The sequence below is a fragment of the Gobius niger genome (assembly GCF_951799975.1).
Source record: "Gobius niger genome assembly, chromosome: 14".
Classification (NCBI taxonomy): Eukaryota; Metazoa; Chordata; class Actinopteri; order Gobiiformes; family Gobiidae; genus Gobius; species Gobius niger.
Window position 1 is genome coordinate 24741821 of NC_136865.1, and position 24697 is coordinate 24766517.

General features: G+C 42.4%; 1 protein-coding gene across 1 annotated transcript in view; it reads right to left on the reverse strand.

Moving 5' to 3' along the window:
- Nucleotides 1-24697, reverse strand: part of LOC306973494 (uncharacterized protein) — a gene marked incomplete at its 3' end in the record, with an annotated part of 37243 nt that overhangs the window by 8814 nt on the left and 3732 nt on the right. Inside the window, exons 7-13 of the mRNA XM_079570418.1 lie at nt 8386-8463; nt 6933-7046; nt 6810-6872; nt 6683-6730; nt 4273-4448; nt 3754-3878; nt 3498-3652 (exon numbers count right to left, since the gene is read on the reverse strand). Coding sequence (XP_079426544.1) covers nt 3498-3652; nt 3754-3878; nt 4273-4448; nt 6683-6730; nt 6810-6872; nt 6933-7046; nt 8386-8463 — 759 coding nt within the window. The remainder of the gene's footprint in view (nt 1-3497; nt 3653-3753; nt 3879-4272; nt 4449-6682; nt 6731-6809; nt 6873-6932; nt 7047-8385; nt 8464-24697) is intronic.

A 24697-nucleotide genomic window follows, 5' to 3' on the forward strand; every position in this document is an offset into this window, starting at 1 on the left:
AGTTTGGAACTATTGGCTCTTTAGAATGACATTAAGGCTGGTACAGCAGCTTTTTTGCACATGTTTTGTTGTTCATATTAAGCTGCAGCTCATTTCACATTTACTTTTTTCAAATGAAATGAAATTCATATAGGAATTTCTGATCATATCATTGCATTTGTGTTTGAATAATTCAGTTTTGACTTGAAACAGTTGCATATTAAACATCAATTTAGCTCATCCTTCTTATTTTGTTTTTGGAGGAGTGTTGGAATGGGATTCTGTTAGGTGGTCCTCAGAAAAAAATTGGAAGTTTAAGTGGTCCTTGGGCTGAAAAAGTTTGAGAAACACTGCCCTAGACCTTCAGTGATGAAATGATCAAAACAAGTCACAGAAACCACTTTTTAGTCGTTCATTACAAGTTTTCAGTCCTTTAAGTTGAACTGACCACATGATCTCCAGTTTGGCTTTTAATGTGTCAAAACAGTGACAAAAAGCAAGATGAAAATTAGGATGAAAAGGCAACGAAAGAGAAACAAAAATGTGATACAAATGTGACAAAAAAATATGACGAAAAAAGTGACGGCAAGAACTCAAAAAAGATCCATAAAGCCCAACTAGAGAAAATGCGCTCGGTTAAGGCGGGGGTTAAGAGGTTAAAAAGACAATCTTTAAATATGTCTACAGACTCTGTGCATATGGCTTCCTCATAAAATAAAAACTTGAAGTAAATGTGTAAATTCCAGTCTCACCTTTGAAATGTCTTGCTTTTCTGGGGACATTGGCGTAGATATGTTCTTCTTCCATTACAGCTGTAGTGGCTATTTGTCCTTAACAAACAAAATAAAACGACGATCTAAACTTTTCAAATGGCCACTGAGGCTTCGTTCACAACTCAGATCAAAATGAACCAATGTCCAAACCAATAAAATGTGTTAAATAAGGAAGCATGAACACAGACCACAAAAAAAAAAAGTGTCCCTTTTGCAAGAGACCAATAAAGACTAAGGTAATGTAATAATGCAAAAATAAAGCTTTGAATGCAAAATAAAGCTAATCAACATTAGCAAAAAAGGAAAGAAATTAAACTATAACTAATTCTAAACTAAACATAAAGCGCAAATAGGATCAAACACAACCATCTTCTCAATGTTCATTCTGTCAAAAGTAAATATTCTCATCAGTGAGTGTTTTTCATGCTTTCTCACGATCAATTTTAACTTCCACTTTCACTGATATGTGATCATAGGGTGTGGTAGGAAACGTTGCGTTAAACACAATTTTGCAAAAAAGAACATTAACCCCCACTTGAGCAAAGCACATTTTTTCCAGTTATTATCAAGGTATCCAGGCATTACCCAAATCTAAAAGCTTCTTGAAAAACGCGTCTTAACAGCGACGAAAACGCGACATAAATGAAGATGAAAACGCCCAAAAAAAGAGCATTAAAAAGTTACAGAAAAGCCACAAAAAACGGAACTATAAAGACCACAAAGAGTGATGAAAGCAGATTCTGGAAAACAATGTCCAGGAATCAGTGACAAAGTTGAAATTGCACCAGGGCTGGATCGTTCAACAAGACAATGACCCTAAACATGTTATTGAATATGTGTGGTATGATTTAAAGTCCACGCTGACCGAACTGGAGATGTTTTGTTTTTGTGGCCTTTGCTCTGCCCAGTCCCGTCAGACCTTGGAAGCTAAGCAGGGAAGGGCCTGATCGGTACTTGGATGGGAGACCGTTTGGGAGGAGCTTAAAGGAGATTATAGTGTCACATAACAAATTGGATTCAAGAAGTTCAAAATCTTCATGTTCATGTCCTACCTCTGGTCCCATTGAGAGCCTCAGAGTCTGTGTGTCCGATCCGGAACCGATCATTTGTTTTAAGTTTATTGAACACAAATTTCTAAAACCACACGTGGAAAAGCTCAGATTAGTCTCTTTCACGACATGTCTGTGGTCAGTGGTCAGTACCTGCTCCTCTCTGCTCTCGATCTTCACCACTCCACTGTGCAACTGGCTGCTGGACTTTCTGACGGGGAGACCACAGGCTGTACGTTTCGGCGGCAAGTCCTCCAGAACCATCACACTGAACACGGGGGCTCCCCAAGGCTGTGTGCTGAGGCCCCTCCTGTTCACTCTGAGTTTCATACACAAGGCCATCAGGAATCTTGAATAACAATACCAATAGATATATAATAAAAATAGATTATGTATATCAGTAGCAGCATACAGCGCCCTCAAGTGTGGCTATAAAAAAAATTAGAGAAATGACCCCGTGTGACAAATAACCCCGGTCTCCTGTACACTGTTCTTTCTTTATGCCAAGATTCATCAGATGTTTTTTCCTCAACGCCCAATGTGAAAGCCAAAATATGATTAAGACAAAAGAAGTAGCTGAATCATGGGTTGTTTTTGGTGACTTGACTCAAACACTGAACTGATAATGTGGGACTTGACATGAGGTTTATTCTTGAAAACTCCTAATTTGGCATATTCTGGACTTGCCTTATTCACAAACAACTCAACTCTCAGCTGACATTACACTCTGAGTCGGTCAGTCCGATTCAGACCTTACCTTCTAATAGCAGCTTACTGAGCAGAAATGTCTAAAACCACAGGGATATATTTACATTAGCCTCTTTCTTAACTTATCTGAGGTCATTGGTCAACACCTGCTCCTCTCTGCTCTCGATCTTCACCAGGTCTCCACTCAGACTACGACACATGTCTCTGCTGTTTATCCAGTTTAATCTAAAGTTATTTGATGAGAAATAATAGCACTTTGTTCCATTGAGCTCCCAGCCTGCATCACATTGAACCACACAAGGTGGCGCTGTGGGACTTTTATGGTAACACACTGATCAATGCAAAGTGAGGAAACATACTTGGTGCTAATGTTCATCTGTTGTCTCAGGGAATGTTGATTTTCTTTTTTCTTTTTTAACTAAACTAAATCAATATTTGTAGTTGAATATGGATAAATACACCAAATAATCAGATCATAGCCAGTACAATATTACAGCTATGTAAAAGAACAGGAGGGACACATTTAAGAAGGACAAATGATAAGAGTTCAACATACATCTTTATTTAAAATTACTTCTTTTCGTTTTTTCTTTTTTCATTTTTGTTTATAAAACTTGACTTCTTATCTTCAATGAAAAAAAAAACACGTTCACCCTGTGTCCAAAACCACCAGAAGCTGGTGCAGTGGTCCAACCCTGTACGGGGCTGTAGAAGCCATTCATTAATATAATTATCTGGGTGCTTTGATAACATACGCTAGTCTAAGCAACAGTCAAAAGAAAATGCAGATACATCAATATCAGAAAAGACAAGAGGTAAACAGAGAGACTGCACTTATATACGATAAAATGATGGCGGCTTTAGTTTAGTAACATCGGAAAGTGAAGTAAAGTTTGGAATGGCCCAACAGTGACAATTGATTATCCACACAACATAATAGCATAGTTGTTTCATGCCTAAAGTATTTCTGCTGTTTTTTCACAAATACCCCGTTGTTTCTGTTTACACGATCGGTCATACCACCATTTCAACCCTTCAGCGAATGGTTTTTGGCCCATTCTCACACAGTCCTCTCCCTCAGGATCCTCCACGGTCCAGTTGTCCGGCTCCTTGTTATTGTCATTGTCAGCCCAAAATGCTAAGCTAAAAAAAAAAACAGGTGAGCAGTTCCTCAGTGTATTTATCAAAAGTCACTCAGCAGCACCGATCTAACACCAACCTACAACCTTTCTCCAAAGTCTCACCTGGGATTTAGTGGGGATCCGTCGGTCCACACCCACTGCCCTTCAGCCTCAGAATCCATCAGTCCAATCCAAAATTTATCCTCATTGTCAATCATCTTTGTTTGCAGTTTAGCGTCTAAAAATTCCTACAAAGTAACATTACAATACAGGGCCCTTAGGTATATTGACAGCCCTGGTAATGGTAAATACACTAAAAGAATGCATTGACCTCCTGCAGTGGACTGGAAAAAGACGTACAGCCTTTTGTAGATTATTCTTAAAGAATTTGGAACAATGTGTCACTTTACAAACCTCATGAAACAAGAAGTGATGATGAATTATCACTTTTCTGTAGCCATTCAGGTGTTTTTCAGAGAAAAAGAAACACTCCAGGAGGACAATATATAGCCAACATATGTTTTAAATAAATTTAGCATGGTGCCAGAACCTGTGGTGCACACATAGATTTATAATATATGCATTAACCCATCACGTTATAACTACAAAAGCATGGTATGCTTTTTGTCATTGGGTGCATACCTGCTCCTCTCTGCTCTCGATCTTCACCAGGTCTCCATTGAGCACCTGGCACATCAGTCTGCTTTTCTTCCATGGCAATTTGGCCCAATGTGGAGAGAAATAATAGCATTTTGTCCCATGGAGCTCCCAGTCCTCACCACATTGGGCCACTTTGTTTGGACTAGTTGGGACTGATACTGTAGGGCACACAGTTGTGGATAATGTTATTTTGAAACGTCAGCAGAAGAAAGAAAAAAAAAACACTTGGTCACAAAACTTGTTTACATGTGGTTTCTAAAAATGTTTAATGGCTATACAGCGTTTTTACAAAGCAGAATCAGAAAATGAGATACATTTTGTGTATCAGGTCAGGTTTTTGACTTGTTTTGTGCTATGTAGAATTTTTTTCCTGTATTCCACGAGGCACATGGTTTTTTCTTTCTCTGTTACAACCAGCCCCATCCGCTTTCCACAAAAGATTTCTGTCATATGTTTTTAGCATTGCCATCCATCCATTTTCTTCTGCTTTATCCGGAGCCAGGTCACGGGGGCAGCAGTCTCAGCCGAGATGCCCACACTTCCCGATCCATACACACCTCCTCCAGCTGTTCTGGGGGGACCCCGAGGCGACACCAGGCCAGCTCGGAGACATAGTCCCACCACCGTGTCCTGGGCCTTCCACGAGGCCTTGTCCCACTAGGACATGCCTGGAACACCTCCCACAGAAGCATCCGGAACATCTGCCCTATAGCCACCTCAGCTGCTCCTTTCGACGTGAAGGAGCAGCGACTCTACTCCGAGCTCCTCCCGGGTAACTGAGCTCCTCACCCGATCTCGAAGGGTGCGCCCAGCCACCCTGCAAAGGAAACTCATTTACTTTACTTAGCATTTACTTAAGAAAAGAATGTACGTATCAAATAACTGTGGCAATTTATGTAAAACTATGACAGTGTTGATGCTCGAAACATAATTTCGTTGGTCTCTGTGACAGTGACAATAAGTCTCTTGAATCTTGAAATAATAAAAGTGCCTGTATACAGCTTTGTCACCAACACACTCTCGTTTGTAAGCGCAGCTGCTTTGACCTTTATTAAACCAGGAAAGTCCCACTGAGATTAAGAATCTGTTTTTCAGGGAGTCCTGGTCAAAAAACATGCACTAATGCAAATTATATTTGATCAGCCCCTGTCTCCCCCTAACTGTGGGCGGACAGGCACCAGGACAGAAGACATTTCAATACCCTTCGGCAAAATTTGGCCAAGGGGTATAAAAATTAACCTGATTGACCAAAACCAATCTGATTTTTGGAATCAGCACATCAAAATTGTCCAAAATGAGCTCACAAAACCAATGCAATAAATGAATAATGAATGAATAACTGCATTGTAACTACATACTACAAACAGAAATATCAGTCCAACCAAACTGTAAAATGCTCCCAGAGGTTAATTTATTATTTATTTATTATTGGGTGAGAAATAATAGCAATTTCTTCAATTGAGCTTCCAGAAAGAAACGTATTGTCGGTTTTTCAAAGAAGAGTGGAGCTCAACGGCACCACCCCACTAACCCTGCACCAGTTGTAAAAATATTTTTAAACAGTGAAACCGTTATGATTTGGTAACAACATATTGATCAAGACAAAGTCGGGAAACGTGCTTGGTGCTAATGTACATCTGTATAAACTAAACTAAATCAATATTACCAAGTAATCCAATCATAGTGATGTAATAATACTGCAATGTAAAGACGAGGAGGGAACCAACATATTTAGGAAAGACAAATGATAAGAGATCGACATACATTTTTATTTAAAGTTTTCCTTTCACCCCGTGCCTAAAAAGCATTCGAAGCTGCTGCAGCGGTTCAACCCTGCACAAGGCTGCAGAAGCCATTCATTTATTACAAAAAAAGATCTGGGTGCTTTGACAACATACGCTTGTCAAAACAACAGTCAAAAGAAAAAGCATCTACGTCATTATCAGTTCGTATTGTAAACGAAAAGGTCTAATAATAACTAATAACACCAAAATAATTAATAAAGAATAAAATAATACCACTATTTCAAAATAGACTTCTAATTAGAATATTTCTAATTATCACACATTAGAATTTTGTGATAACTACTATGCATACATAATTTTTGGAGGCTTAGTCTGCAGCTAAACGGAAAAATTGCCTTGCACTCAAGCAAAAGTTGCGTACCCCCGCTATAAACATTCAACACTAAAATGTGTTGCCACCCCAGAAAATATCCCTGACCCGGCTTGCCACCCTGTGATTTTTTTTCTAGATCCGCCCCTGGGTGAGTATAAAGTGGCAGATAAAGGAATGGCAGCAGGAGCAAGCAGAGAACACACCTGAAGCACTGACATACTTATAAATAGTCTAAACTAATACTATTCAACAAGAATTCAAATCTTTCTCCTACCTGTGGTCATCTCATTTGGGGTTGTTTTGATTCCAGTGGTATAATGGTCTGACGACCAAAAAACAAAAATATACATAACATTTCAATTCCATTTTAAGTAATTACTTGATCATATATTGGGTCTTACCTGAGACCGTTATAGTTTCCGCCATTGTCCCTGTGTTGTTTTTGGATGCCCTGTTATAATGCACTGAGAAAACAGACATATGTGTTAACAGTAAAACAGTAAAAGCTGTAAAGTGTAACTCACCGATGACTCCAACACAAGAGACAACAGCTATAACAAGCAGCACAATGACCACCGCCACAGCCGCTTTCTTTACTGTCGCCTTTGGTCTGCTCTGTGGAACTTCAACTTCAAAATCTGAAGAAAAAAGTTTAAACAATTAAAGGGATGTTTCAGGATTTTTGACATAGGGCCTCAGTTATCCAGAGTGTTGCTAATTTCTGGAGATTTTTTTTTTGTTGCAATTTATGCAGCTCTTCTGTTTGGATAGTTACGTGGTGCTAGGCCAGTGCTAGGCTAGCACATTTCTTTGGTATCAGCTAGCCTGCATTAAAAACAGTCTGACCCGCTCCACAGTGCACCTGAGGCAAATCACTTTTAACGCCAGACTAACCATATAAATGTCTGTGTCGATAGAGTTATTTGAACCATTTTGCATTTAAAATACCTTATATTTGAACAGCATCAGCTCCGTGGTTGTATAAGCTATGCGGCGGCGGAGGGATCTGCTAGAAAATAGTCCCTCAAAATGCGATCATTCATGTGATGCAAGATCAGTTTTATTCCCAAAATTATTCTATGGACACCGACATTTATATGGTTAGTCTGGCGTTATAAGTGATTTGCCTCAGGTGCACTGTGGAGCGGGTCAGACTGTTTTTAATGCATGCTAGCTGATACCATAGAAATGTGCTAGCCTAGCACAAGCCTAGCGCCACGGAACTCTTCAAATATAAGAACTTTTGAAAGAAAGTAAGAAAGAAATAAAGTTTGAGATGAATTTGGACCAGAAAATAGCAATTTGAAATTTGAGTGACTGTGTTTCTCAAACTTTCCTTATGCATTTACAACATCGAAATTCATCACAAGGACTGACTTTAAACCGGGTTTCACAACTTTCAGTTACTTCACTGTAAAATATGTCTACTAGCCTGACATTTTATAACTGTTTACAAGGCTTTAAAACCAGTGTTTTTTGGATAAATGTCTGCTTTCACCATATACTGAAGGATAAAACTAATTTTATTCCAAAAACAGAAAATTCAAAAAAACAAAAAAAAGGATCGCTCCTTTAAGTGATGAAATGATCAAAACAAGTCACAGAAACCCCTTTTTAGTCGTTCATTACAAGTTTCTTCGTATAGTTTTCAGTCCTTTAAGTTGAACTGACCACATGATCTCCAGTTTGGCTTTCAATGTGTCAAAACAGTAACAAAAAAACAAGACGAAAATTATGATGAAAAGGCAACAAAAGAGAAACAAAAATGTGATACAAATGTGACAAAAAAAATGACGAAAAAAAGTGACGGCAAGAATTCAAAAAAGATCCATAAAGCCCAACTAGAGAAAATGCGCTCGGTTAAGGCGGGGGTTAAGAGGTTAAAAAGACAATCCTTAAATATGTCTACAGACTCTGTGCATAGGGCTTCCTCATAAAATAAAAAACTTGAAGTAAATGTGTAAATTCCAGTCTCACCTTTGAATTGTCTTGCTTTTCTGGGGACATTGGCGTAGATATGTTCTTCTGCCATTACAGCTGTAGTGGCTATTTGTCCTTAACAAACAAAATAAAACGACGATCTAAACTTTTCAAATGGCCACTGAGGCTTCGTTCACAACTCAGATCAAAATGAACCAACGTCCAAGCCAGTAAAATGCGTTTGAAGTGGCTTACTCACATAAGGAAGCAAGCATACAGACCACACACAAAAAAACATGTCCCTTTTGCCTGCCCTTACCTTGACCTTGAATTGAGGCTAAGGTAATACAGTATGCATGAATGCAAAATAAAGCTAATCAAACATTAGAAAAAAAGGAAATAACTAAACATAAAGCGCAAATTGGACCAAACACAACCATCTTCTCAATGTTCCTTCTGTCAAAAGTAAGTGTTATTTCTCACAATCAATTTTCAACTTCCTCTTTAATGTGTCAACATAGAGAGTGGGAGGCAACGTTGCGTTAAACACAATTTGGCTAAAGCTGAACAGGAGACAATGCGCTCTGTTAAGTGGGGGTTACGAGGTTAAAGGAATAGGCCACCGTTTTTACATACTGAGATATGTTCTTACGCTGTAATAAATAATATAGCAGTTCAACTTAAAATTCTATGTTAAATTTCTGCCATAAAGATTTGAGCTCATTGAAGGAACCAATATTGTTTCAATCAAGTAAAACCAGTAAGTTATAAATGGTCCATAAAGCATTGCTATGAATTGTTTCAACTTAACAGTTTCAGTTTTAACTAACCAACATGTTTTGTTGTGCCAACCATAAACTTGTATTGCTTCTTCATATTAACGCAAGTGTGTGTGTTTTTTAAACTCACGAGGCTAAGTTAAAAACATCTTTGACTTATAATTGAATGTCAAAAGAAAACAATGTTTTGAGCTCTATGAACATATCAGGTTAAGTTATGAACAGATTTCAACTCATTCACTGCAGTTGAATGAAACCAAATATATTTGCTACTATAACACAAAATACTACTTTTTTAAATAATGGTACCACTTACAGTCTAATGTTAAAAGAACTCAGATGTTTATGGCAGAAATTGCACAAACACTAGTAAGTTAACAGAACATCTGCTTGTAGTTCTTGTTAACACAGATACAAGTGACAAGAGACAATTATAGTCTAGGCATTTTAATTTTCCAGTAAAAAATGTATACAAGTGCTTATAAAGTTACAAATGTTGAAGAAGGAACAAAATGGCATCTACTGCATTTAGAAGTTCCAGAGTCTCAAGGATTGATAAGATTATTTTTATTTTATTTTAAAATGTATAACTGATGAGTCATTTATTATGCTCCCCCCTCAAATGCAGAGAACAAATTACTCTTCAGAGATTAATAAAGGAAAACTTAACTTCCCACTATACTCACATTTTTACATGGCACAAGGAGAAACACCTTCCAGGAATTGCTAGAACATTAGTGAAGCTCTAGCAGTCGAGGAAAAACTTCCTCAAAGCCATCCAGAAATGAAGCCAGCAGTTCAGTTACAGCCACTTTCTGAAATTCAGCTTTTATCAGAGAACAAAATAAAAATAATGTATATTAGCAAGTGCGCAAAAAAACAAAACAAAAAACAGTAAACCGTTACACCACCTCATCACCGACAAGCTCTCTCTTCCACTGGGCCCACCATCGGTTTTGTCATGAATGGGGCTGTTTTTACGAATTTCTCTCCATATTCTTCCAGTTTTCCTCCATTTCTTCCTCAGTCACCTTCTTGAGGCTCCTTTTGAAATATGTTAAGATTAGACCTCTTTAATCTTAGTCCATGGGCCAGACCAAATATCGGTACCGAAAAGGTGGCAAAGGCTATCGTTGATTTTTAAGTAGGTCCATGTCTGAGGTTTATATTTTTGTATGATAGCCTTTTCAGAGTTACAGCTTTATCATAGTTTTCAGCTGTTGAAGTGAACCAACGCCATGTCAAAAAAGTTGCTTTTGACACTGGTCCTTTTTTTGGTTGAGGCCATTTCCAGCCCATTAGATACTGATTTACACCATTGTATTTGGTATCATTGTAAAGAAGACATTTTCATGCTTCATTTGAGCCCAAATGTACTACTCTGTGACTATTACCATGGTAACCATAGCTCCTCAAACTCAAACCTGAGGACATTTTTTCACCATTTTCATAAAAACAGTTTTACTATGTTTAACGCTGTTTCTTCAAAGAACATCACAGAGACACATGTTTGATACTGGGAAACTCTCTAGACTCTGAGGATTCAGGAAATGTATAAAATGTCAGTACTTTTTCAACTTAAGGCCTCACAGTGAGCCCCGAAGTAAAAGAATGTCCACCTCACATGAGCCTCTCCCATTGAAATAAGCCTATATCTGCCATTCTAAGGTTGGAACCGCTGGTGAGACTTTCTCTCCAGGACAGGCCAATGCAACTTGAAATTACATTTGTGGAGAAGAACAGCTCTGTATTTTCAGCAAAAAGTTGTTTATCTATTTTATATATTGTAGATATTTATCATATAATATGCTATATACACACAATGCCATTCTGTTTCTTTCACTACTATACATAGTCCTGTACATTTGTCTAAAATGTCTCAATAATCCAAGATAATTCCAAAAGTGTGTCTTTGTAGACACCACATGGTTGTGCCAAAAAATACCATATTTTACACTAGATACTAACTTAGTTGTTAATGGTAAATGGTAAATGGTCTCAATTTATATAGCGCTTTTCCACCTACATTAGGCACTCAAAGCGCTTTACAGCAAGGATCCACTCACCCATTCATACTCTCATTCATACACCAATGTACGCAGACAATGGGGGCAATGTGGGTGAAGTGTCTTGCCCAAGGACACAACGACAATGTGCACTTTCAGGAGGTGGGATTCGAACCCCCGACCTTCCGATCATGAGACGACCCTCTCTACCATCTGTGCCACTGTCGCCCTTAATGTTGAATTTGAAAGTTGAATTTGAAATTGAAGTTGAATTTGAAGTTGAATTTGAAGTTGAATTTGAATTTTTCATAAACCACACGTTTGAACAACATCCTTTTTTACTGATTAGTAAGTTAATAAAGTAAAACATTTTGTAAGGTCATTTCAGTAAAGTTGTTTTATTTCATTACAAATAAATAAAATATAGTAGTATGGAGATGGTGAGGTGTGAGTATAGGTGTGGTATAGATTATAACCAGGACATGAAGAGTCAACTCAAAACTAAAGCTTAGCCTCATCCAGAACTAAATCACAGAGGAATTTCTCCAGCTTTTCTGTTTTTTTGTGTATGTGCTGTATTAATGTATTTGAGTTTTTTTATGTTGTGTAATTTATTTATTTTCTTCCCAGGCATATTGAGTCTGTGCGCATGAAATATGCTGTATAAATGAATTATTAGTTTTATGGACAGAAAGACACAGCCAGGAACCGGAGGGTGTCCGGTTTGGGAACCCCAGGATCTCAGGTGTTGTTCTGTTGGTTTCATCAAATCAGGACCTTCAGCTGCCCTGGGGCAGTTTGCAGCCAAGTATGAAGTGGGATGAGTATCAGCATCTCCAAATCTGAGGCCATGGGTGGGTTCCCCTCTACAGGTCGGTGGAGAGGCCTTGCCTCAAGTGGAGGAGTTCAAGTATCTCAGAGTCGTGTTCACGAGTGAGGGACGGATGGAGCGTGAGATCGATAGACAGATCAGTGCGACATCGGTAGTGATCGTTGTGTCGGACTGTTTTGGTGAAGAGGGAGCTGATTTACTGATCGATCTATGTTCTGCCCTCACCTATGGTGATAAGATCTGGGTAATGACCGAAAGGACAAGGCCGCAGATGCAGGCAGCCTCAGTCACCTAAGAGGAGCTTGGAATAGAGCCGCTGCTTCTTCCCATCGGGGAGAGCCATCTTAGGTGGCTCGGGGACACACTGGGCCAGATCTTGTGGTTCATAGCGCAGGCTGTAGAGAAGACGAATACGCAGACGGGTGGCGCTCTTGCAATCTTCAGTGTAATACCTGGCGCAAAAAGTGGTCAGGACAGGAGGAGGGGACAGACTCGCATTGCGATGTTGTGGTGCCGCCCCCTCCCCATGCTTTCCCCAGACCTGCGGAAGGCGATGGGTAGCGGGGGGGGGGTTCTCTTGTAAACGCGCAACATGCGTGATGCAACGCGCAATGTTTAGTAAAGATTAAAGAAATAAAAGTGTCCCTCCGCTGCTGCAGCCACTCGCTGCAGATCCAAGATGAGCGTGCGGGACAGAGAGGCAGCAGCCTCGCGTTGGACACCGTTCGAATGCGCAAAGTTACGAAATGTACAGGATTTAACTGATCAGAAACTGTCATATCGGCTGCGGAGGAGTTGCAGAGTTATGTAGCAGTTGCAAGAATACTGTAGCGTATTAGAACATTTACGCTACAGCTGCAGGATTCTTGGAGCGGCTGAATTGGAAAAGAAAAAAAAGTGCGCCCTGAGCTGTGGCTACACAAGGAGCATCATCAGGAGGTAAAAATTGACACACGATGGAAATGTCTCTTTAAAACTCAGATCAGACGTGGTGTTGTGGCACTTGAAGGCATGTGTGGTTTATTTATGGAAAACTGTTGTTTTGGTGTTGTGTTGTGGTGTTGATCTACTGTAGAAAGTAAGCCGTGTGTATCCTACGCTGAACAGACTTTTCAAGGCAATTTCGCTTTTGTTTTCAATTTGACATCGATTCTAAGGAAGAAGACAAGGCAGTGGGATGTAAAGAGGAACATAATGTGAAGGTTGCCATAGAAGAGTAGTGCTGCTTGTAATGAACCACGCCTCAGTCGGCCTCTTTTTCTTAAATAACGCCCTCTCCTTAGCAGCGCAGCCTTTAGCGCAAAACCTGCGCCACATGCAAGATCGCGCGTGTACCACGTTGCGTTTAGAGTTGCGCACGGACTGCGCCAGTCACAAGATCTGGCCCACTGTCTCTATGTGGCCTGGGAAGCTTCGGGATCCCTTCAAAAAAGCTGGAGGAAGTGGAGAGGGATGTCTGGAAATCTCTGCTTTGCTGCTGCCTCCATGACCTGACCATGGGTTAATTATCTTACCACCAAGTGTGGACTGAATGAATTCGTTTGGGCGACTTTTCTCATGTGAAGAGTATTCCTTATACTCATACTCTATCCTTTCTTCCCTAGTTATGAACTATATCTCAAGATATTTTAACTTGACCACTCAAAGCATGCCTCCTCTAAAACCCCAGACCTCAGACTTGCCGATGCCAATCCTTGGTGCCGTGTACAAAGTTCAAGGGCCAGATCTTGTGACTGGCACAGTCCGTGCGCAACTCTAAACGCAACGTGGTGCACGTGCGATCTTGCATGTGGCGCAGGTTTTGCGCTAAAGGCTGCGCTGCTAGGGAGAGGGCGTTGTTTAAGAAAAAGAGGCCGACTGAGGCGTGGTTCATTATAAGCAGCACTCGCGCTGCTCTTCTATGGCAACCTTCACATTATGTTCCTCTTTACATCGCGCTGCCTTGTCTTCTTCTACGTCATATTGAAAACAAAAGCGAAATTGCCTTGAAAAGTCTGTTTGAGCGTAGGTTACGCACGGCCTACTTTGATACAGTAGATCAACACACACACCCCTAACACCAAACACACCCCTACCACCAAAACAACAACAGTTTTCCACAAATAAACCACTCATGCCTCAAGTGCCACAACACCAGGTCTGATCTGAGTTTTAAGGAGACATTTCCATCGTGTGTCAGTCTTTACCTCCTGATGATGCTCCTTGTGTAGCCACAGCTCAGTCCAAAAGAAAGAAGCGCATTTTACAGGGACCATAGCAACGTTTCTTTTTTCCAATTCAGCCGCTCCAAGAATCCTGCAGCTGTAGCGCAAATGTTCCAATACGCTACAGTTTTCTTGCAACTGCTGCATAACTCTGACCCCTCTGCAGCCGATATGATAGTTTCTGATCAATTAAATCCTGTACATTTCGTAACTTTGCGCATTCGAACGGTGTCCAACGTGAGGCTGCTGCCTCTCTGTCCCGCTCGCTCAGCTTGGATCTGCAGCGAGTGGCTGCAGCAGCGGAGGAACACTTTTATTTCTTTAATCTTTATTAAACATTGCACGCTGCATCATGCATGTTACGCGTTTACAAGAGAACCCTCCCCTCGCTGAGCCACCTCTGCAGGGCTCAGCATCACCTCGGGCTGACAATAGTTATATTGAGCTCAGTCAAATGCAACTAGAAAACTGTCTCTTGGGAGCTCAGCAGGCACCACCTCTGAAAGCTCTTGTTGCCTCTTGTGCACATTTTATCTCAATAACATAAAAGATGCTTTTATGTTAATGGAAGAAACCAAAGCATCCAAAGAAAATCTGTCCACACAGAAAGAGGATGTAAACTCCACACAAAAACACCTACATTGAGCTTCATACTGAGAGGCAAGACAACGCTAAGCACTAAGACTAACCACTGAGGGCATGCAATCTCTCCTGCGCATTCAATAATTTTTGGGCCAGATCTTCCACCTGGCGCAAGGACAGCGCTGCTCCAAACAAGACAAGACCCACATTATTTTCCTAGCTTACATCGTGCTGCCTCATGTCCTTCCTTTAGAGTTATGGGCTTCTATAAGCTCTATCAGATCAAACAAAAAACTTGAGCTAAACACTGTCCGTGTCTAAGAGAAAAAGATGTAAAGCCGGTCCTGCTGTGGTTCCAGTCTGTACTCAGCCGCAATTCACCCCCACTTCTCCCTTGCCCCTTCACAGTCGCAGAGTCTGGTTGGAAGAAAACATAACATTGCTATTGGCCACAGGTCGCCATTGTCAACTGTTGCAGGAAAAGCTTGGTTCTTGCATAACCAACTGTCTAACCAACTACAGTTTGTGTCTCTGGGAGACAGCTCTCCCAGATCTCCCTCAGCTGCAGGAGTTATGCAGGACACAGAACTGTGGCTGTGTTTAAGCTGTAGCTAAACGTACAATTTCCACAACTTCTTGGACATAAAGGTATTCCCTTCACCCTTGTCTATCAGCATAATGTTTTTTGTACAAGGGGATTCAAGAGTGACTGAATGTCTAGCTGTCACCTCACAGCAAGACAGTCCTGGGTTGGATATCCCAGGCCATGTGGGACCTTTCTGCATAGAGTTTGCATGTTCTTCTTTTTGTTTCATGTCCCCTGAGTCAATTTTCTGTAGAATCCACTTCTAGTATGGTAGAACACCTTGGTACTTCTAACCTAGCTTTTGGCTCAAAATCTAGCAATAGTTAACCCCCTTTTGTCTTTGTCCCCAGGGCCATTCGACTGCACAACTCTCTGGAAGCAAAAGACAATGGTGTCTGCAATGTTATATCGCTAGAAACTTTATTTATTTGCCAATTACCAATGTACAATTATGTGGTTTCAGTAGTGAATGAGTGAAAGTGATTGAGTGAGTGCATAAACAGTGTATAGGCTACATAATATGTTTTTTGTTTTTTTTACAATTTAGTATCAGGTTATATAATACAGAATAACTGTAATTTTTATAAATGTAATTTCAAGTTGCATTGGCCTTTCCTGGACAGAAAGTCTCACCAGCTGTTCCAACCTTAGAATGGCAGATATAGGCTTATTTCAATGGGAGAGGCTCATGTGAGGTGGACATTCTTTTACTTCGTGGCTCACAGTGAAGCCTTAAGTTGAGAAAGTACTGACATTTTATACATTTCCTGAATCCTCAGAGTCTAGAGAGTTTCCCAGTATCAAACATTTGTCTCTGTGATGTTCTTTGAAGAAACAGCGTTAAACATAGTAAAACTGTTTTTATGAAAATGGTGAAAAAATGTCCTCAGGTTTGAGTTTGTGGAGCTTTGGTTACCACGGTAATAGTCACAGAGTAGTACATTTGGGCTCAAATGAAACATGAAAATGTCTTCTTTACAATGATACCAAATACAATGGTGTAAATCAGTATCTAATGGGCTGGAAATGGCCTCAACCAAAATATGGACCAGTGTCAAAGGCGACTTTTTTTGACATGGCGTTGGTTCACTTCAACAGCTGAAAACTATGATAAAGCTGTAACTCTGAAAAGGCTATCATACAAAAATATAAACCTCAGACATGGACCTACTTAAAAATCAACGATAGCCTTTGCCACCTTTTCGGTACCGATTTGCCAGATTTTGGGGTTTGGCCCATGGACTATCTCAAACATACTGCATGTTTGAGTGGCGCCATGGCGACGTGAAAACAGGAAGTGACCTCCCTCTCTCCTGGTGCAGCTGAATTGTTTGCCTTTTTCAGTGAATTGTTTGCCTTTTTCAGCGAACCACGTTGTTTTTCTGGATACTTTTGTACGTCTTTACTGTGTTTTTGTGGAGGTTTGGTGGATTTGTTTACTTTGAGAGTCCAAAATGGTCCTGAAGAAAGCAGCTTTTTGAAGGTAAACAAACTGCTAGCTTATCAGCTAAACCCATTTGAGATCTACAAACGTCTTCTTCTGAGACACTGAACAGTGAAGAGGCACCAAGAGTCCCCACACCTGCAGCACGGAGGAGGCGTCACAAGAGGAGCTACAGGAAACAACAAAAGGGACCAACGAGGAGATGGTGATAGACTGTGGAGGGAGCTGTGCAGGAGGAAGAGGAAGGACGAGGTGGAGCTGACCAGTGCAGGACACCACGCTCTGAGACGGGGACAAGCCCAGGAAGCGGTGCACCGTTTCAGATGATCAGAGGAGACAGAGGGCAGTTACAGTTTCTCCATCCTCCAAGGTCATGCGGGTGAAGTGGCTGAAGGACAACGAGATCATCGACCCGGCCGAGGACAGGAACTTCTACATCACCGTGGACCACAACCTGATCATCAAGCAGGCGCGTCTGTCCCACACGGCCAACTACACCTGTGTGGCCAAGAACATCGTGGCCAAGCGCAAGAGCTCCACCGCCGTGGTCATCGTCTACGGATTTCCCATCAACCAGTGCTCCTCCTGTGACCAAAACAGTGAAGATGGCGGCCGCGACACAACGATCTTTCACCAAAGAAAAAAAAAAAAAAAGAGTGGTGCGCACTGAATGGGTGCTGCTGCCGGATGCTCTCTCATCGAATGCAATTTCTCCATCTGTGAGATCAATAAAGTACCATCTTATCTTATCTTATCTTAAGCACACAATTGAAACACGTTAGCTACAAATCCAGGTTGACCCAAGTAGTGGAATTTTATAATCCAAGTTTATATGCTAACACATTTAAAGTAATTACTTTTTGTCATGTGCCAATAAATAAAACCAAGGGATACTCCCTCAATTTAATTCCCATACTTTATTAGGCATTTTGAAGCACACCAGATGTATTTAAAAGAAGTAAGAATGTAAGCCATGTATTAGTATAAAAATATATATTAAAACACATTTCATCTTTCTGCCTTTACTGCACTAGTGCCCCCTCTCTCATCCTCCCCTGACAATGCAAGTGAACGTGTGTTGTCTCCACGTTATGTTCACGGAGAATGACAACAGAATAATCATTTCATTTTAACAGTGACGCAGACGTTTGACGAGCATTTAATGTAAAACTGGGCCAAAACGCAGACCATACTGACAGTGAAAGAATCACTAGCAGGGCTGCCAACTTTTCACCAAACTTTGGAGTGAGACATTGGTCGGTCCTGAGCTGGGGGGCTTTTTCATGACGATAGTGTCTCGTAATCGTACTAAATTCTAAGCCAAAAGCAAGTCTACGATCTACATGACTGAGCACATCAGGAGCTGCATATGGATCAGAGGGGGTTTGGCACCACCCCACATGGCCATCAGAACCTATTGAAAGTGTGGGAGGGTACTCTGAAGGGGGGTTTGGGGGTCCTCCCCCAAGAAATGTGTTATTTATAGCCCGGCCTACCACAACTGCTAGATGCACTCATGCAGTGTTCATTTTAATTTAGTTTTAGCGCTTTGAGATGAAGCACCTTTTGAGAGAAATCATTATTATAGGGACAGAGGTGCAGCTGGTAGAGCGGGTCGTCTCATGATCGGAAGGTCGGGTGTTCGAATCCCACCTCCTGAAAGTGCACACTGTCGTTGTGTCCTTGGGCAAGACACATTGCCCCCAGTATCTGCGTACATCGGTGTGTGAATGAGAGTATGATCCTTGCTGTAAAGCACTTTGAGTGCCTAATGTAAGTGGAAAAGCGCTTTATAAGTTGAGACCATTTACAATTTTCAGTTTTAGCCACGTTGGTGTAATGTACCATGACCTTTGACCTGGGAAAGTGGAATCTACCTTGTGACCTAGCAACTGGTCATATTCCAAAATGTGTCATGACACATTCCTTCCTGCTTCATATGGAATGCTGTGTGTGTTGCTATGGTGAGTCCAGGTCATTTCTGCCCAACGGTTGGTTTAGTTCACATTGCGACACCGTCTTAGCAAACGCAACAGCACTTTCTCACAGTTTTGATCGACTTTTACAAACATTTGTAACATTAGCAAAATGGAAAACGCCCAAGACACTTCTGACAGTGTTACAGAAGGAGCTGAAGCGTTTTCTGAAAAAGACAAACTCAAACAAAAGATCCAGGAGCTCCATGACAGAGAGCGTCAGTGGAGAGAGGAGAGATCAGACGCAATTTGAGAATGAAAGACGTTGGTGTGAAAGTCACAGTTACAAGACTTTGAAAGCGCCGCACGAGAGTCTGCAGTACGTGAGGAGCTTCTCTTAAACGTGTTAAAAGAGGATAAAAGGCATCTCATCATCGAAATTGAAAGAACATCAGAAATATTAATCCCTCAGACGACGAACGCACAGGGTTCAGGAGCAGAAAACGTCCAGCAAACATTTGAGCCAGCGAACAGCGCCAACATGAGCGAAGGCCACAATAACCACGCTTTGCTCACGAACAAGAACAATTTCTGAACGATCCTTCAGTGACAGTTGTAGAAATGGTGCCACTAAGACCAAAGCATCAACAAATTAATATGTAAATAGGTCAAAATTACTTAAACTCAAAACTTTACTATAACTTTTACTATTAAGTCAAATGAAAACTGTGTCTTCTAAAACATGAAGATATTCTTCTCGGGGATAAACACACATCTCAGCTCCCGTTGGTTTCCTCCGCAGGCCGGAGCACTGAGGCACCAGGCGGCCATCCCAGGAAGAGAGCGCCCCCTACAGGAGACCAGGGCCCAGACAACGTTGAGCTGAGGAAACAGCTTAATGCAGGTGCAAGGACGATGCTGCTCGAACGACAGCGGGCCACAGGGCGAGGACCTGCAGCTGCGTCTGGAAGCCTCTGACCCCGGGGTCCCGCACAGTGGGGTGGGAGGGGCCTCTGCGGCGAGCGGACCCTACGAAAAGCTGATTAGTCGTCAGGGAGGTAAATTTGCTGCCATTGGTGTGACAGGACCGGTGTTAGGACAGGTCGGTGGTTGTAGGACTTGAGGGCGGGGGGAGGATTAGGACAGGAAGGTGGTCACAGGAGTAGGGGGAGGGGGAGGTTTAGGAAAGGACGGTGGTTACAGGAGTGGGGGGGGGGATTAGGACAGGACGGTGGTTACAGGAGTAGGGGGGGCGGTTCTCTCACATCAATGGCATAAAATTTGCTTTTACTGAGCTCAGTAGAGATTTGATAGTCCAAGATGGGACGGCATGGGGTAAATTAGCGAGGGGTAGGACATCGCACGGGACATTAGCGAGGGGTAGGACATTGCGCGGGGCACTACTGAGGGGTAGGACATCGCACGGGACATTAGCGAGGGGTAGGACATTGCACGAGGGGTAGGACCTCGGGCGGGGCATTAGTGAGGGGTAGGAATCGCGCTGGGCACTACCAAGGGGTAGGACATCGCGTGGCCTTTAGCGAGGGCTAGGACATCGCGAGAGAGGATAGGGCGTGACATTATGGGGTGTGAGGGTACTGTGTGTAACCGGACTGGGCAGCGACAAGATAGCTTTTCTGAGTTCAGCTCTGGGACCGATGAGTCACCAAACCCCCCCATGTGCAGGACCCGGGGCAGGGCTCCACGCAGCTGCAGTGGACCTCGTTCTGTGGCTGCTGTCGTGGGCAGCATCACTTTGTACCTGCATTTAGGTTGTTTCTTCAGCTCAACGTTGTCTGGGCCCTGGTCTCCTGTAGGGGGCGCTCTCCTCCTGAGACGGCCACTTGTTGCCTCAGAGCTCAGGCCTGCAGAGCAAAATAAGGGGAACAGCTGCTGTGAGTTTAATCACTCCTTCCCTCTTAAACTCTGTACAGTTTGGGTAAGAGAGTAAGAATGTATGACAAATGTTTAGAGTTGATCAGGAACTGTCTGTTTTTGAAGTTACAAAGATGCTTTTACTCCAGTAAAGTGCTTGAACTTATTTTAATAGTAAAAGTTGTTCGGTCAAATGAAAACTGTGTCTTCTAAAATATGAATATATTCTTCTCAGGGATAAACACACAGCTCAGCTCCCGTTGGTTTCCTCTGCAGGCCAGAGCACTGAGGCACCAGGCGGCCATCCCAGGAGGAGAGCGCCCCCTACAGGAGACCAGGGCCAAGACAACGTTGAGCTGAGGAAACAGCTTAATGCAGGTGCAAGGACGATGCTGCTCGAACGACAGCGGGCCACAGGGCGAGGACCTGCAGCTGCGTCTGGAAGCCTCTGACCCCGGGGTCCCGCACGGTGGGGTGGGAGGGGCCTCTGCGGCGAGCGGACCCTGCGAAAAGCTGATTAGTCGTCAGGGAGGTAAATTTGCTGCCATTGGTGTGACAGGACCGGTGCTAGGACAGGTCGGTGGTTGTAGGACTTGAGGGCGGGGGGAGGATTAGGACAGGACGGTGGTTACAGGAGTAGGGGGAGGGGGGAGGTTTAGGACAGGATGATGGTCACAGGAGTAGGGGGGGGGGGGGGGGGAGGATTAGGACAGGACGGTGGTCACAGGAGTAGGGGGGGGCGGTTCTCTCACATCAATGGCATAAAATTTGCTTTTACTGAGCTCAGTTTTGTAGAGATTTGATAGTCCAGGATGGGACGGCATGGGGTAAATTAGCGAGGGGTAGGACATCGCGCGGGACATTAGCGAGGGGTAGGACATCGCACGGGGCACTACCGAGGTGTAGGACATCGCGCGGGACATTAATGAGGGGTAGGACATCGCGCGGGGCACTACCGAGGGGTAGGACATCGCGTGGCCTTTAGCGAGGGCTAGGACATCGCGAGAGTGGATAGGGCGTGACATTATGGGGCGTGAGGGTACTGTGTGTAACCGGACTGGGCAGCGACAAGATAGCTTTTCTTGGACAGATGTGTCCCCAAACCCCCCCATGTGCAGGACCCGGGGCAGGGCTCCACGCAGCTGCAGTGGACCTCGTTCTGTGGCTGCTGTCGCGGGCAGCATCGCTTTGTACCTGCATTTAGGTTGTTTCTTCAGCTCAACAGTCTCGGCTCAAGTCTCCTGTGTTGGGACACTCTCCTCCTGGGACGGCCACGTGTTGCCTCAGAGCTCAGGCCTGCAGAGGGAAATAAGGGGAACAGCTGGTGTGAGTTTAATCACTCCTTCCCTGTTACCCAAACTGTACAGAGTTTAAGAACGTATGACAAATGTTTAGAGGTGATCAGGAACTGGGTGGTCTTCAGAAGTTTACCGTCATATTTTTGAAGTTACAAAGATGCTTTTACTCAAGTAATGACATAGCATAATGAATTCTTTGGGACTGAACTTAGAATTAAACTCCTAGGATCTAATCAACAAGATGGATGACTTCCATCCTCTCCAGACTGGCACTCCTTTGTTTCTCCTTTTGCCAGAAGCAAGACCGCCACTGGGATAGCAAGGAACCCACTAAAAGTAAAAACAGGAACTGATACTAATGTTAAAACTCATTCACAAAGATGAAACTTCCTTGAGCTTTTAACATCTGCTGAAAAGCCACACTCCTCTGGATTCAGGATTGAAATGGGGGGAAGGTGGCCAGCCCTGACTCTGCTAAATCTCCAACATCTTGGCCTTGTGTTTGAGGTCAGACAAAGTTCCCCCCCACAGACAGTGGATTTCCATGCAAAGACTGTCCTATCACAAAGAAAGAAACAGATTTCAACTATTTGTTTCTTTGATGACACTCATGAAACAGTTCTGAAGCTGCTGCTGGCCTTAGACCCTCTGGACGAGACCAAAGACTCTTTACTGACAATGTGACTAATGTACATATTAACTGCCTCACTATGTGTGTCACACAAATGTTTTACTCTTTGTTGAATATTTATCAGTAATTGATGGAGTATTGATGTTGCCTTCAAAATTAGAGGTACGGCCTGATCTCGCCCTCTTATAAAACTTCTCTCTGTTGTGGTGACCATCCTCGTGGTCACGCTCGTCTTCCCTCCATTTCAAACCTTGTGTTTCTCATTTATTTTTCTTTAAAAATATATACATTTTTGAGCTCAGTATAATCGTATACGCTCCTTTTAAGTCGACAATTTACCATTTGGATCAAATCCTGGTAAAAAAAAAATAGCTTCACAAATTTAATTTTGTCTTTAATTTTGTAATTAATTAATTAATTGGTTTATTTGGTCGGGACAGTGCGTGTTAATTAACATACATGGGTCTCGTGCATGTAAACATGCCACACTGGATTGCAGCCTTGGGCTAATTCCATCCGTTTTTAGTGGGAGGGGAAACTGTTTTTTGATCACAATTGTTAAAAGCACTTTTTGCAACATAATGAAGCCCTGGATGGGCTCGACCAAGCGCCGGCCGCAGTAGCTCTAAAGAGCAGCTCAGCGCGGCTCCACGAGAGTACCCGCGCTGGGCCTGAGCGAGTATACTGGAGAGCCTCTGGGGACCCACACAAGGAGAGAAGTGGTCAAACCAGGCGCACCTGGCTCCTCTCGGGCGCCACCAGGCTGACCACCACGGTGCCAAACCCGTCCTCCAAAACAAGTGCTGTCCACCTCCATGGCCTCCAGGTGAAAGATCGCCTCCATCCTGCGGTGTCTGTCGGCTTGGTGTTGAGCGCAGGCTACTCCAGCTCCGACCAATGTCCCCTTTGACCTCGCCATCGCCATCCGTAACTCCGGCCAATGATTATGTCCCTACATGTTTCGTGTGGGTCTGATCTCAGTGGCCGCGTTACATCGGTTGATTTTCAACCTACCAATCAGCGAGCAGGGGAGGCGGGGCTTGTAGGTGTAGCATTTGATCGCTCTCTTCACTCACTCGGGCGCATTACATCGCCTACGTGAAATCAGATCCAATCGTCTCAAACAATAAAAGGAGTTCACCCCTCCCACCTGAAAATGGAGCTCAATTGTGAAGATCCAGACCCTCTGTATGAAATGAGCATGAGGTAAGACCAGGCTACCTTTGACAATTTGTATTACATTACTTTTAAAAACCCTTTGTAAATCGATCAGGCCAAACCGTATTAAAGATAATTAGACCAATGTAACAAAGATACTCCATCCACTACTGTAATTGTCATTCACCCCATTTAAGACCTGTTATACATTTAACCTTAATAATGTTGATGCTTAAGTGTGTGTGTGACCTCAAATTTTTAATAAATATTCACATTTGCATTTAAAGTTTGGATTTCTATGTGTTATTGTGCTTTGATTTCCTCAGTACAGTTAAAAGATTCAAGATTTCATTCCTTCAGATATGTGTTAACAGATTTATATAAGACTTTCTTCCTGAATGTCCATATTACTCTGTCAAAGAACAGAGTTTGAGCGATAGTGTTCTAGGGTTTGTTTCTTCGAGTTCGAAATCCACGCAGTAATCTTCACTTTACTGCGCAGTAATCTTCACTTTACTGTGCGGATGCCAAATTACTCCTGGTATTATTACGCCTTACAATATAGTCCCCCCTTTTATCTGCTTAGAAAATCCACATTGTTTAATTTTGTGTAATTATACTTTGTAGTGGAACACTTCACGTAACCATATTTAAATAGGGAAAACGCGGAAGAGTATAATGACAAATAAAGCACTTACTACTACTACTTACTGCTACTTAAAATATTCTTGTAACTATTGTATTGTTATTCTCTGCTATGAAACAGGGCGCTCATTAAAAAAAAGAGTAGTAGTAGTAGTAGTAGTAGTAGTAGTAGTCAAAAAGTAACGATACTAATTTGCATATGTAAAAAGGAGGCGGGGCAGCAATTATCAACACAAAAGGATGATTTATTTCTTTGTTCTGAGCCAAAACAGTCCACAACATAGCAAAGGATTGAACTGAGCCAGGCATATCATTGATTGAAATACATTAACCCATATGAAATAACCAGTATCGGTATCGACAAAAATGACCCCAAAAGGATCGGTATCGTATCGATTCCAAAAAATGTGATA